Here is a 13,470-nt window from a genome sequence, read left to right on the forward strand (position 1 = left end):
GATGTGAGATTCTGCTGGGTACCTGCTCATGTAAATATAAAAGGGAATGAGAAAGCAGACAAAATAGCAAAGAAATCAACCAGGGCAAGCGATATTATAAATATTCCCTTTGGTAAAGGAGAAGCTAAGGCAATAATTAAAAAAAGAAATGATGAAGAAATGGCAGGACAGGTGGGACATGGATAATAGTGGATGGAAATATTATAGTATACAGAAACTTATCAACGCACAGGGTGTGAATGGAAGGAATAGAAGGGAGGAGTCAGTTCTAACCAGGCTGAGGTTTGACCACACAGGGTTAAATAAAACATTGTTTTTGTTAGGTAAAAGTAAATCAGATGAATGCATGGAATGTAAAATCACAGAAAATGCAGAACATATATTGTTACGTTGTAGGAAGTATAGGGAAGAGAGGATTAGATTAAACCAAAAGATAAATCAGACAGGAAGAAAATGGAATCTTGAGGGTGTTTTGGGAACAACAGGAGAAGGGGTTAAAGATGCACAGGATGCTGTTGTGGAATATCTGAAGGATACAGGGGTATATTATAGGATTTAGATAGTAGTACTATAATATATATATATATATTTAATTATTATTAAAAAAAAATTTTTTTTGATAATGTAAAGCGCATTCATTGAGACGTAATCCATGCTGCATGCTCCGATACAGTAGGTGGCGGAATGCACCTGATAAATCATAGTTGCAATCCGCCATAAAACTAACAAGAAGAAGAAGAAGCAACACGTTGGTTCCAAATGAGGTAGTGGGCGTGGAAACCCGCCGGAAGTTATCATGTTCTGCGCTGAACGGTAAGCAGAAAAACGTTCAAACGTGACCACGCCGAGCAGAGAAAATACCAATTATATCAAGGTATCATTTGTGTTATTCGTTTTCTAAAAATTATTATTCATAATGCACAGTTTAAGAGTTTTACAGGCTCAATTCCTGTTTGCGTCAAACTAAGCAGTATTTGTTGTGAAGCTACCGGCCTTCAGAGGCCTGCTGGCGCTCTTTGTTTCAGAATGCGCTTTCATAAGAGACTCAGTAGATGCTGGTTTTGGTCCATAGTAAACATTAGTGGTCAGTCAGTTTAATAATGTTATATATTTAAAGCGTTTTCTGCGCCAGCTACCAGTGAAGCTTGAAGTGGACACCACTAATATAAAGATTGGATGGTTAAGCTGTTTTTCATTTGGTAAACACCTACTACAGTAAACATTCAAAGTGGTATGCAACATGAGCTTACACATCGACACGCACACGTCTTTACCAGAGGGCTCCCAGTGCCTTGATGGACTCCTACTGTTTTGTTTTCCTATGTGTTTTTATTTGTCATGAAAATGTCTGGATTCAAAAAGGCTGAATGCATATTTAGTGCATAGTAGAGGTCGACCGATTGATCGGCCGGACGATTTTTGGCTTTTTTTATTTTTTTATTATTAATCGGCATTGGCCGATTGTGCTGCAAATTAGGCCCATTTATAGGCAGGTGCATCTGCGGGCAGCTAAGCATTGTTGCGGAATGCCGAAGAATCTCTCTGGCTGCGTGAGAGACGGAGCAACTCGCACTCTGCAGCCACTTCTTGTTCACACACTGCTTCAGCTAATGATGTCAAGGCAAAACAGAACATTTCGAAAGCGTAATTAAGTTTTACCCTACTAGAATTGATGCCAGAAAGTTATCATATTCATAAGTGCAACAAGTCATTTGCATGTGAAAGTAGAAACACATGCAATTCAGACAACTTCTGGGCTGATTAAGAAAATCGGCCAAAAAATCTGCATCATATATCGGCCATCGGCTGCCCCGATTTTTAAATATCGGCATCGGCCAGTGAAAAACCCATATCGGTCGACCTCTAGTGCGTAGCAGTGGTGCACTTGGGCATCATGGGATTTCTAATTCTTAAGCATGTAAACAAGTGCCTTCCAGCAGCCAGTTTGAATACCACTTTAGACTGGATTGTGTAACGGGTCGATATTTACTGTCATGTTGAAGTAAACGTTAGAGTTTAATGCATGGATGGTACAGCAAACGGATACAGCAAAGATATTATTAAAGGAATAGTTCACCCAAAAATGAATGTTTGGTGAAAGTTTATTCGCCTTCAGGGTGTCCAAGATGTAGATGGGTTTGTTTCTTGATCAGAACAGATTTGGAGAAATTTAGCATTCACCAGTGGAACACTATGCAGTGAATGGGTGCCGTCAGAATGAGAGTCCAAACAGCAGATAAAACATCACAGTCCACACAAGTCCAGTCCATCAACTAACGTCTATAAGTACAAAGCTGTCTGTTTGTAATAAATCTATCATTAAGGTGTTTTTAACTTCAAACCATTCCTCTATCTATAATATTGCTTTCTCCAGTAAAAAAGTCGTCTCAATCAGGAGAAAAATATGCACAGATCAAGCAACGAAAACGGTTTTAATGTAAGAGGACAACGAGGGTTGAATAATTTTTTACTGGAGGAAGTGTTATGGATTGTGGACTCACATTTTGGCCAGAATTGTCCATTTAAAGTTAAAATGTCTAATGATGGATCCATTGGTAAGCAAAATTTGTTTAAATGAAGAAAGAAACTCCTCTACATCTTGGAATGCCTGAGGGTGAGTGTATTTTCATTTTTGGGTAAACTATTAAAAGTATACTTTTTTATTTTCTTTAGATTGGAGATGTATACAATAAGATGAAGTCAAGAATGTGCTAATATCAAACTCTCAAATGCATGTATATTGTACATGTAGCACAGGGGAATGTTCACAGTATCGTATGTTTTTTTTTCTTTTCTTCTTCTTTGGTGTCTGTTTTACTACTAAACAAGAGTGTTTTGAGTCCTTGAATTGCACCTTAATTCTCATCTGTATGGTTGTAGGTATATTGAGATCTTTAAGAGCAGCCGAGCTGAAGTACGGACACATTATGAACCCCCACGTAAAGGCATGAGCATGCAGAGACCTGGGCCTTACGACCGACCCAGCGGAGGAGGCCGGGGCTACAACGGCACGAGTCGTGGGGGATCCTTCGATCGGGTGCGACGTGGAGGATACGGTGGAGGTGAGACCCGCTTCTTTTCCCAATGTGCCACATTTGTGTGCTTTAGCCATCCTGCATGTGCTTTTTTTTATATACAGGTGCATCTCAATAAATTAGAATGTCGTGGAAATGTTCATTTATTTCAACTCAAATTGTGATACTCGTGTATTAAATAAATTCAATGCACACAGACTGAAGTAGTTTAAGTCTTTGGTTCTTTTAATTGTGATGATTATGGCTCACATTTAACAAAAACCCACCAATTCACTCTCAACAAATTAGAATATGGTGACATGCCAATCGGCTAATCAACTCAAAACACCTGCAAAGGTTTCCTGAGCCTTCAAAATGGTCTCTCAGTTTGAGTGACTACAGTGCGTTTTAACTTTGCACAATTTTTATTGTATATTTTCAAATTTTTCTTACTTTTCTGGTTGTCTCACATTTATTTCTGTACGTCTACAGGTAGCCAGGGTGGAATGAACAACAGTTATTATGGCGGCAGCCGTGGATCAGTCGGCATGAATGGCATGGGAGGGGGCTGGGACATGTAGATGCTCCTGAAGGAATTTATTTGAGTGTTGGGTCGTCTCGATTTTGCTGAGGCCTTCTGGTTTTTTTTTTTTTTTGATGATGACTATGGGAAGAATCAGATTCACTCCTTGCCCACCTGAACCTCAGCGTTGGAATCAGTATTATATTCCCTGCAATTCCTGAGGTGAAGGGTCAGCCGTCGAGCTCAAGTCATGGTGATTGTCCTCTACCCCACTAGTCATGCTTGTAAATATCCTCCAGATATATCGTTCAGAGACTGTAGAACACTGGCCTCGCATGGCACGAGGTGCTGCATCTCCACTTTTTCTAATGCGGAAAGAACTTTGTTGAAACTGATTTTTAAAAATAAACTGGAAAATGTTTTTGTTTTCTTGTCCGGCTGCTTCACAAGATGCATATTTTAATTTTCATTATTGTAGCTGTTGCAGTCCCCTCTGTTGGTTTGTCTTTGATTTCTCATGGTTAATAAACATTCACAAATGTATTGTCTCTGCTTTATGCACATTGTTTTTTTGTTTTTTTTGTTTGTGTGCAAGCATAATCACTGCATATTGTGATATTATATTTTTGAGCACAAGGTGGTGCCAGTGATCCAACTTCGGATTATCACGTTTATTAATCTGAAATGCATGCAATGCATATACTTAAGTAATCATTGACAGATTTAACTTTGTGTATAAACTTTTCTTTTAAGGTCTTCTTGAGCATCTTGACCAAATCTTTTACAGATGCTATATATAGGTTCCCTGCTGAAAAATTCACCAAACTTGTGGATAATCCCCAAACCAGCTATGAGTTGGTCATACCAGTTTCAAGTTTAATCTGTTTTTGGAACACAGTAGCTGGTCAACCAGTTTAGACCTAGAAACTAATTGCCATCTTAAAATTGACTATTATTGACTGGACCATAATAAACCTGTGACACTGCTGTCCCCTTAAATTAGTGTCGTGTCAAATTATCAATCAGTCTGGACCAAATCGAGGGGTGAGAACCAGAAGGGAGTAAGTGACTTTTCACCAACTTTACAAGAGGGCCAAAACAAAAACCAACTGGCTTCGTATGTTCAGAGTTAAGTCTTTTGGTTTCTAATAACTCTAAAATTATTAAGAATTCACTTGTGTCCTTTTGGCAGTAGAAAGAGCTCATCAAGAGCTTTCATTTGATATATCAGTCATTCTTGAGACGTTGGACAAAAGAGGTCCAGCAAGGGTAACTACTATTAGCTTTAAAAAATATTTTCAATTTTAAATGTCATGAGGGATTAATAATAGAATGTATTTAACACAATTATCACCTTCAATTTAATGTTCTCATTATTATACCAAATCTGTGTTTGTTAATGTCCTCTCACTACATCTAAAACAGTGTCCACAGAGAAGGGTTCAATCATGCATATGCAATAAAATGGATAAAAATGTTTTTTTTAATGATGAAAAAGAGCTTGTTTTATCAAAAGCAACACTTAATAATATCTCATATCAAAGCAAGGTTGTTGTTTTAATGACACATGCATGTTTCATAAGATTTTAAAGTTGCATCCCCACTTTTTGTCAACACCGTCAGACATTCAATAAAATGTTCAGGGAATATCAGGGGCAGCTGTCACTGTAAAGGAGTCGGACCCCCTTGCCACAGTTCACCTCTGCAGAGTACAGCAGTGTCAGACAGGCTCTGCTAAGTTTTATAGTTTTAGAATATTTTAAATCCTAATGTTAATATTTCCTGTGTCACAGCCATGATATGTCAACACCATCTTCCAATTTCTGAGGAAATTATTTGAAATATTTAGATAATTAAGCTTTATAAACAATATCATACTCACTGTTTGTTGTGTTTGTTTTAATACAGTAATTGACTGATTCAATGTATTTGATCGTTAAAATGATTACAAATTCAGGTTTTCGTCACCACCGTCTGATGTGTCAGTTGAATATTTTGATATTTCATTATGATATTTTATATTTGTTGTGGAATTGTTGGTCACATGTGAACGTGTAATCTGTCTGCTAACACCAGAATGTGTTTTGAAATGTTAAAAACATCTTGAATGCTGTTAAAGATAAAGCTGAAATTATATTACACAGTCCAAGGTAAAAAAAAAAAAAGAAGAAGCACATTTTGTTAAAAAAGAGAAAAGTTGGGAGGTTGTATCAAAGCATAGCTCAGTAGCTTAGTACATATAGGATACATAAATGTAGTTTCATTTGTCTGAGTACAAGGTTTTATTTTTTCAATTTTGCACCGTTTTGTCCCACTTCTCAAGAATGACTGATATATCTCCATTTCACCCAAAATGTCACTTACGCCCTTCTGGTTCTCACTCCTCGAAATGGACTATATTACAATATATTACCTTTGTCTTACGTGCTGCTGCTGATTGATTAGCTGTGGCCAGTGATTCATAAAAGGGAAGTGTGTGTGGGTCTATATAACTGCACCGGCTCACGCTCTCCGCACGAGACTTTTGACACAGTCCCCCACACGCGCATTGAGTCCAGATCGCGGACGGTGCTTGAGGCATCAATTTCTGATCCTGTAATATCTCGGATTCTACTAAAAGAAATATGAAGACGTTACGAATTGCGATCTTTCTCGTCCATTGTCTCGGTAAGTGTTTAAAACAATGGCTTCTTAATAACTTAACTTGCATGGGACCTGCCCAGTATGTGGCACTTTGTTACACGAGGTTCTTTCAAGCGACATTTTTCATTTAAAAAATATATAATTCGCTGCTATTAGTTGCTGTTCTAACTAGTTTTGACAGATTACTCATATAATTTTCTGGTTATTCCGTGTTTTAACTGAAGATTTTACACTACACGCGACGCGTATCTATAATCACCGTCAGCTTTCAGTTTTTTTCTTTTCTTTTACATATCGACTGTATGCAAGATACACAAAATATGCGTTTTATATATCTATAAAGGGTCTTGTTCTGTTCCAGTGTTACTCAAGGTGTGCAGTGGCGCCTCTGTGGACAGGTTTGAGAGTGCCAAACCCAGAACAACAGTGGTCAGCCTCTTTCACACCCTAGAGAAAACAAACCCGACAGGGCAGCAGGTGGACAGAGGGACGAATGTGTATGAAGAGCATGATTATGATGAAGATTATGATCTCTCTGTGGATTATGACTCAAACCAACCAAGAGGTAGACTTGCTTCATTTCTCTTAAAAAGGGGTCATATGATGTGATTTCAAGTTTTCCTTTCTCTTTGGAGTGTTACAAGCTGATTGTGAATAGATAAGCTCCCTAAAGTTGCAAAGACTGAAGTCTCAAAACCAAAGAGATATTCTTCGAGAGAGAGAGAGATTGAAATTGAATTGAAATTGAGAGAGAAAGGGGGGGAGGGGTCACATCACAATGGAGTCAGCTGTCTTAACCGTGGCTTGTGTACTGCAAACACATACCAGCTTCATCACTGTGTCTGTCACGCGACTCTGTTCCCCTTTCGGGCTCTGTCTTTACATTTATTTTGAAAGATGAAGCCCGCGCTTATGGTAAGAAGCGTTACATTTCCGACGAGTGCTTGCAGTGTTCGGCCAATCACAATGCACTGGGTCAGCTGGCCAATCAGAGCAGACTGCGCTTGTCGGAAGGAGGGACTTTGTAGAAAACGAAGCGTTTGAGAGAGGCAGGGCATAGAGGACCTACAATAATGTACAGTATTTGAAATATAATGTGTTTTTTGAACATTAAAGCATGTCAACATATTCTGTTACACCAAATAATTATCTTTAAAAAAGCATCATATGACCCCTTTAATGCAATTTGTAAAAGTGGTCAGCCAGTGCTTTAATGTCCAGTGCTGATACAGATGTCTTCAATAAACACACATTTTACACAACAAGTACTCCAAAAATATAACATGGTATAGTAAATATAATGTATGCTTTATAATATACTTTTTTATATATAAATTGTAATCACACACTAGGTGCTATTTGCGTTTAACCAATTTATTATAATTATATTATTAAAAATAATCAAATTAAGTGTTGTATACTTCCACAGGAAATGCTAGTGAACATGTGAATATATGAACTGAGTGCATTAGACTATTGTACGATATTAGATCATCATGGACTGACATCATCGCTCTTTCTCGCTCAACAGTGGCATTTTCCACCAAACCCAAACATCCGTCAGCGATTCCCACTACTGAGAAGAAGACAAAAAAAGGAAAAAGGAAGGCCAAAGGAAAAGGCAAGGGAAGAAAGAAGAACCCATGCCTGGAGGAATACAAAGATTTCTGCATTCATGGAGCGTGTCAGCATCTGAAGGAGTTGAACACTCATTCTTGTGTGTGAGTTTCATGCAGTTTTTGTTCAACAAATTAAGCACATCTTTTGTTTTAGGCTCAACCTTTGCTTTTATTCATCTAGCAGACATTTGTGTGAGGAAAAAAAACCAAGCAGTTAATCATATAAAGGCCCCTAATATATCAGGAATATTACAATATACAGTTTGAATAGCAGATCAGAATAGCACAAAATTAGAGCAAAAAAAGTAAAACAGTTAGAGATAATAGAATTATTGCTTTTACAAAATAGGAGTTTAATCTAAATGAATTTATTTTGTCTCTTGATATGATTCTCCTATTGTGCACTTAAACTAATTTAGATCTTTTGACTTGTGTTTCTTACAGATGTAAAGCAGGATACTCAGGAGAGAGATGCCATATATTCACGCTACCAGTTATTAAGAAGGAACAGCGTTACAGCCGGACCACAGCTCTAGCGGTCATAGCGGTGGTCCTGTCCCTCATGTGTCTCGCAGTTATCGCTATTCTGCTGGCACTAAGGTAGGTTACCATGAATCAGCATTATATTATTCTTAATCATTAAACCATTGTTGTTTTACAAAATTCCTTAGATATTCAGAATGGTTTTCTTACAGGTACCACAAAAAAGATGACGCTGATGTAGAAAGTGAAGAAAAGGTCAAACTTGAAGTAACGTCAGTGCAGAAGTGATAAGGGAAGAAAGGTAAATAGTTCTCAATTAATGGCCAGGTTTTATTTGTTAAATATTCAAATTAATGTAAAATCATATTTTTTACTGTTTTACAGGAAGAAGAAACCCAAAAGGACATGTGACCCATGGATAGATAGCACTGAGGACTGAGGAGTAACCAGGGGCACAAATACTTTTCAAAAATTCGTGCCCCCGTTCAAATTGTCTTACAGTCATGGCGGCTGTCTACACTGGCATGAAGGATGTTTTGAACGCTGCTTCCATGTGCAGTACAATGTCCTTTTCAACCTATTCTCCTTGTGGAGAACATACAGAGAGGACTGAACCGGATGAATGTGTGGCAACTGTAATCAAGTTCCTTTTTTTTATTCGTTGCTTTATTTATTTATTCTAAAAAGGATATTTCTGGTTTCTCCCATCAGGTTAAATCTATAGTACTGTCGGAAACACCACAAAGCACTTGTAATTATTTATTTATAATGGTTATTTATTTTGATATGTAACAATTTTGTAAATGTGTTTTTATTGTGTAGATATTTATTATTGATAGATACAATCAAATACACTCAAAAAAAATGCTGGGTTAAATACAACCCAGCGCTGGGTAAAATATGGACAAACCCAGCGATTGGGTTGTTTTGACCCTGCAGTTGGGTTACTGCCCAGAAGGTTGGGTTAAACATTTAACACAACTGTTGGTTGAAAACAACCCAATAGCTGGGTTTGTCCATATTTTACCCAGTGCTGGGTTGTATTTAACCCAGCATTTTTTAGAGTGTAATGTTCTAATAGGACTGAAGTTGCATGACAGACTTTGCAATCACATATGGAAGACCCAGTAAAGTTTTAATAATATTATAGCTAAACTGTGACGTAAACAGATTTGCGGAGCTCTAAAAATGCAATCAATTAAATCATGTACTGTGGTGGGATGTCAGACGCAGGGCTTTGTAGGTCTTACTGAGAAAGTGTAGCTTAAATTAAGTGAAATTAAATGGAATATGTTTATCAAAGTATTTTAAGTGCTATGTGTATAGTATAAAATAACATGATTTTATTTACTAATTTTAAGCAATGATTACATTTACATTTAGTCATTTAGCTGACGCTTTTATCCAAAGCGACTTACAAATGAGGACAATGGAAGTCATCAAAATCAACAAAAGAGCAATGATATGCAAGTGCTATAACAAGTCTCCGCTTAATGCAGTACACGAAGCAAGTTTTTTTTTTTATTATATAATAAATAAAAAGAAAACATAGAATAGAAAAAGAATAAAGCAAGCTAGTGTTAGAGACCTTTTTGCTTTTGTTAATTGTATAATAAATAGATAGAATACAAAAAGATTAGAGAAGCTAGTGTTAGTTAGTTTTTTAAGAAAATAAGCAGTTAGTAAATGAATGACTTGAGTGCAAGTCTATAAATTATTTTTTTAATAAAGAATAGAATTAGAATAGAGAGTGCTAGAGTTAGAGGGTCAAATAAAGATGGAAGATATGTGTTTTTAGCCGATTCTTGAAGATGGCTAAGGACTCAGCTGCTCGGATTGAGTTGGGCAGGTCATTCCACCAGGAGGGAACATTTAATGATAATAATGATGATAATAATAATTTCAATGATAACCAAACATTTTCAACCAATGATATTACTGCTGTTTCACTTTAATAAACAATTGTGCAATAAACATTGTGACTTTCTAAGTGTGTGTGATCTTGTGTTCAGTGTTTATATTAGTAACTCTGGAAAGATGCAGGTCTGGTAGAATATTTGTCACTTTTTTTCTCGATTTAAGTGCAGTGAGTCGGGATATGTTGGTATATGTAAAGGCATGTTGTAAGGTTTAAACTACTGAAAGGTCACTGGGGTGAGTATGGATATAAAAATGTTATGTGGTGACATACATCTCATATACATTTGTATACATGTTGATAATTACAAAGGTTTTCTTGAGCAATGTCTCACTGAGGTGAAACATTTCAGATGTAGTGCAAAATTGGCTGTAAAAATAGAAAGGGCAGCACAAATTATATGCTTTTGAAGCATTTGTGGCATTGCCACTGTAACAGCATTACATATTTACACTTACATTAACATCACATTGAATAAATAAGTTTTACACACGTTTAATATCTTGTCACTTGTGTACTGTGCGATTCCTGTGCTGCCCTATTTTGAGACTGAGGCTGTCTATAAACATACCGTGCTGCCTATCTAGGGAGAATTTTTGAGAACCCTCTGTTTATTCGAAACTGAAAATGCTGTCTAGGAAGTACGCTCACTAGGGTTTGCAACGATCTTGCGCATGCGCAGTGACTCGTTTTACTCAGCATCATGGCGGCTCCCGTAGACCTCGAGTTGAAGAAGGTAAAAAGGGGTTTACAGATTTATTCATAGAAACTACACGGTTTTATTGCTTCGTCAGAATAAATTTAGCAAGTAAAGGGGGTTTTAAGCTCAGTTAGATTAGAATTATGGTATAAAACTGTAAAAGCAATGTGATATACCAACATGCAACCTCGGTGCATTAGAAACCTGTTCATTTTTATTTATAATATCACAATGTCAAACTATCACAGGCATTACACTTTTACTACTGTGAACCCTTTATAAATTAATATGTATACATACATAAAATGGTGTAGGAAGCTTACAGAATATATCTCTCATTTTGTTTAATTGTTGGTTATTTGACGTTAACTTTGTTGCTGGGTATAAGGAACTACGATATTTTTGATGCAATCTATGATTACCATTATAAACGTTTTGCAAAAATAGGAAGACTAGTATAAAGCTTCTGTCATTGCTGCACTTTAGTCCATATAGTTGAGTATGTAGTACCCTTCCTCAGGTTCCTTTATAATAACTTTCTCATTCACATCTAAAACAAACATGTGTTTAAAGGTATGAGAAGAGTTGATGATATTGCATTTAAAATCTCATTTAACTCAAACTGCAATCTACACATCTGTATGCCACAGGCCTTTGCAGAGCTGCAGGCTAAAATGATTGACACCCAGCAAAAGGTGAAGCTGGCTGACCTGCAGATCGAACAGCTGAGCCGCATGAAGAAGCACGCCAACCTCACACAAGCAGAGATCACGTCACTCCCTAACACCACCCGCATGTATGAGGGAGCGGGACGCATGTATGTACATTTTTGTTGGTGTAAAAGCTGCCCTGAATGCAAATTTTTTACTCTGTTCATTGTTTTGACCACCTTCTCACTTTTTTCCAGGTTCATTTTACAGTCAAAAGATGAGATCGCCAATCAGCTTTTGGAAAAGCAGAAGACGGCAGATGAGAAGATCAAAGAGCTTGAGGTAAGTTAGGAGTACAAAAACATGTCAGTTACACACGGTCATGCACCTCAAAGCTGTGTTAAGCAGGAATACTGATTTACATGTCTACATCTGGTATTAACATCCATCTGTTGAGATCCAATCACAAGTGTTCAGTGTTTAGTACAGGTATAAACAAAGTAAGTCGATGAACCCACATTTTAGAAGTGTTGTATGTGACACACGGCATTAGTGTAAATTAGGGCTGTGTATCACCAGCAATGTCACGATACGATACGTATCATGATACAGATACCACGATGCGATACATATCACGATATAGAGGCCACGATACGATACGTATCACAATACATGACTGCACTGAATTTCACCTCAGTAGAATTTAGAAAAACAGCTGTTTATTAAACACTGCATACTATAGTGCCATTTCTAACTATTGGCAGAGCAGGCAGCTGACCTCTGCATTATGAAGGGCCTCCATAACTGTACCACAGTACAATATAGGTAATGGCATATGTTTCATGTTTACATTGTGCACTCCCCACCAGGTACAATATTCTGATTGTTTGCATCTTGTTTTTAAGCCCATAAATAATAATGTACTTGTTCTAATAAATTTATATTGTCATGTACTCAATCTAATATATTTAAAAAATCATTTACATTGCTGGTAGGTTATCATTGCACAAATTAACACACTCTACAATAAATAAAAAAAAAATGAGAAGAGTTCTAAACGCGCTGTCTTCACTGTATCTAACCCACTCACGCTCAAGGCTGATTTATACTCGACGTGTCCGCAAGTTCGCTTTGACTGCGCGCAATGTCGTTTCGCGTGGCGGTGTGCACATTTTTTCGAACTTTCCACGCAGGTCCGCTTCCGAAGATGCACGAGTTCAAAGCAACTCTAGCCGAACGTGCACATCTGTGCCAGCATTTATGTGAAACAGAAGCAGTTTGATGTTAAGTTCAGTCACACACACAGATCACGTTGCGGCGCGAACTCAGACATTCAGGAACAAATTTTCTAGCGCTGCCCCGCAGTTTTATCAACTAAATAGCTTAATCGCTCGAGCTACATTATCTTTCTCAACAAGGAGCTGGTAGCATCATTGTTTCTAAAGGAATTAAAGCCACAGCTTTACTGTTAATAGAGAAACGCGGCAAAACGGTGGTAATTCATACATACACAGCCTCTCTCTCTTTCTCTCTCTCTCTCTCTCTCTCTCTCGGTGTGTGTCATAAATGAACACTTGATGAATTACACTTTTCTGAGAATAGAATATTGAAGTGGAGATCGCTAAAATGCAAGCTAACCAGTGTTTTCAGAAAGCAAGCGCGTTTATCCACAGTGGAGAGAGAGCGCGTGTGCACATGGTTGACAAAGATAAGTAGCACACTTAGCAGATATTTGCGTATTGCGCAAGTTTAAAGCTCTGTTTTGGGGTTTACGTCTCTTTATGTCAGGCAACCCAGTTGTGTTTCTACAACCCAGTTGTAGCCTATATATGCTCTATTCATTCTTTTTTAGAAACCTAGCACTTTTCTACTCAATTTTAAACATTGTAAAATTTTAAACAAATTAAGCGCGGTCCACTG

General features: G+C 37.4%; 2 protein-coding genes across 2 annotated transcripts in view; both read left to right on the forward strand.

Annotated features, from left to right (window-relative positions):
* The first annotated feature begins 6,071 nt into the window (after nucleotides 1–6,071).
* On the forward strand, nucleotides 6,072–9,011 carry LOC107590028 (proheparin-binding EGF-like growth factor). The gene is made up of 6 exons (XM_016278627.1): nucleotides 6,072–6,204; nucleotides 6,542–6,745; nucleotides 7,712–7,901; nucleotides 8,244–8,399; nucleotides 8,495–8,583; nucleotides 8,667–9,011. The coding sequence occupies exons 1-5, from the start codon at nucleotides 6,162–6,164 to the stop codon at nucleotides 8,568–8,570; spliced, it is 669 nt and encodes a 222-aa protein (XP_016134113.1). The 5' UTR covers nucleotides 6,072–6,161; the 3' UTR covers nucleotides 8,571–8,583; nucleotides 8,667–9,011.
* A 1,826-nt stretch (nucleotides 9,012–10,837) lies between these two features.
* Nucleotides 10,838–13,470, forward strand: part of pfdn1 (prefoldin subunit 1) — a 21,956-nt gene continuing 19,323 nt past the window's right edge. Inside the window, exons 1-3 of the mRNA XM_016278629.1 lie at nucleotides 10,838–10,936; nucleotides 11,551–11,717; nucleotides 11,808–11,892. Of these exons, the coding sequence (XP_016134115.1) occupies nucleotides 10,904–10,936; nucleotides 11,551–11,717; nucleotides 11,808–11,892 (285 nt within the window). The 5' untranslated portion in view covers nucleotides 10,838–10,903. The remainder of the gene's footprint in view (nucleotides 10,937–11,550; nucleotides 11,718–11,807; nucleotides 11,893–13,470) is intronic.

Source organism: Sinocyclocheilus grahami, unplaced genomic scaffold (genome assembly GCF_001515645.1).
Source record: "Sinocyclocheilus grahami isolate Dianchi unplaced genomic scaffold, SAMN03320097.WGS_v1.1 scaffold124.1, whole genome shotgun sequence".
Classification (NCBI taxonomy): Eukaryota; Metazoa; Chordata; class Actinopteri; order Cypriniformes; family Cyprinidae; genus Sinocyclocheilus; species Sinocyclocheilus grahami.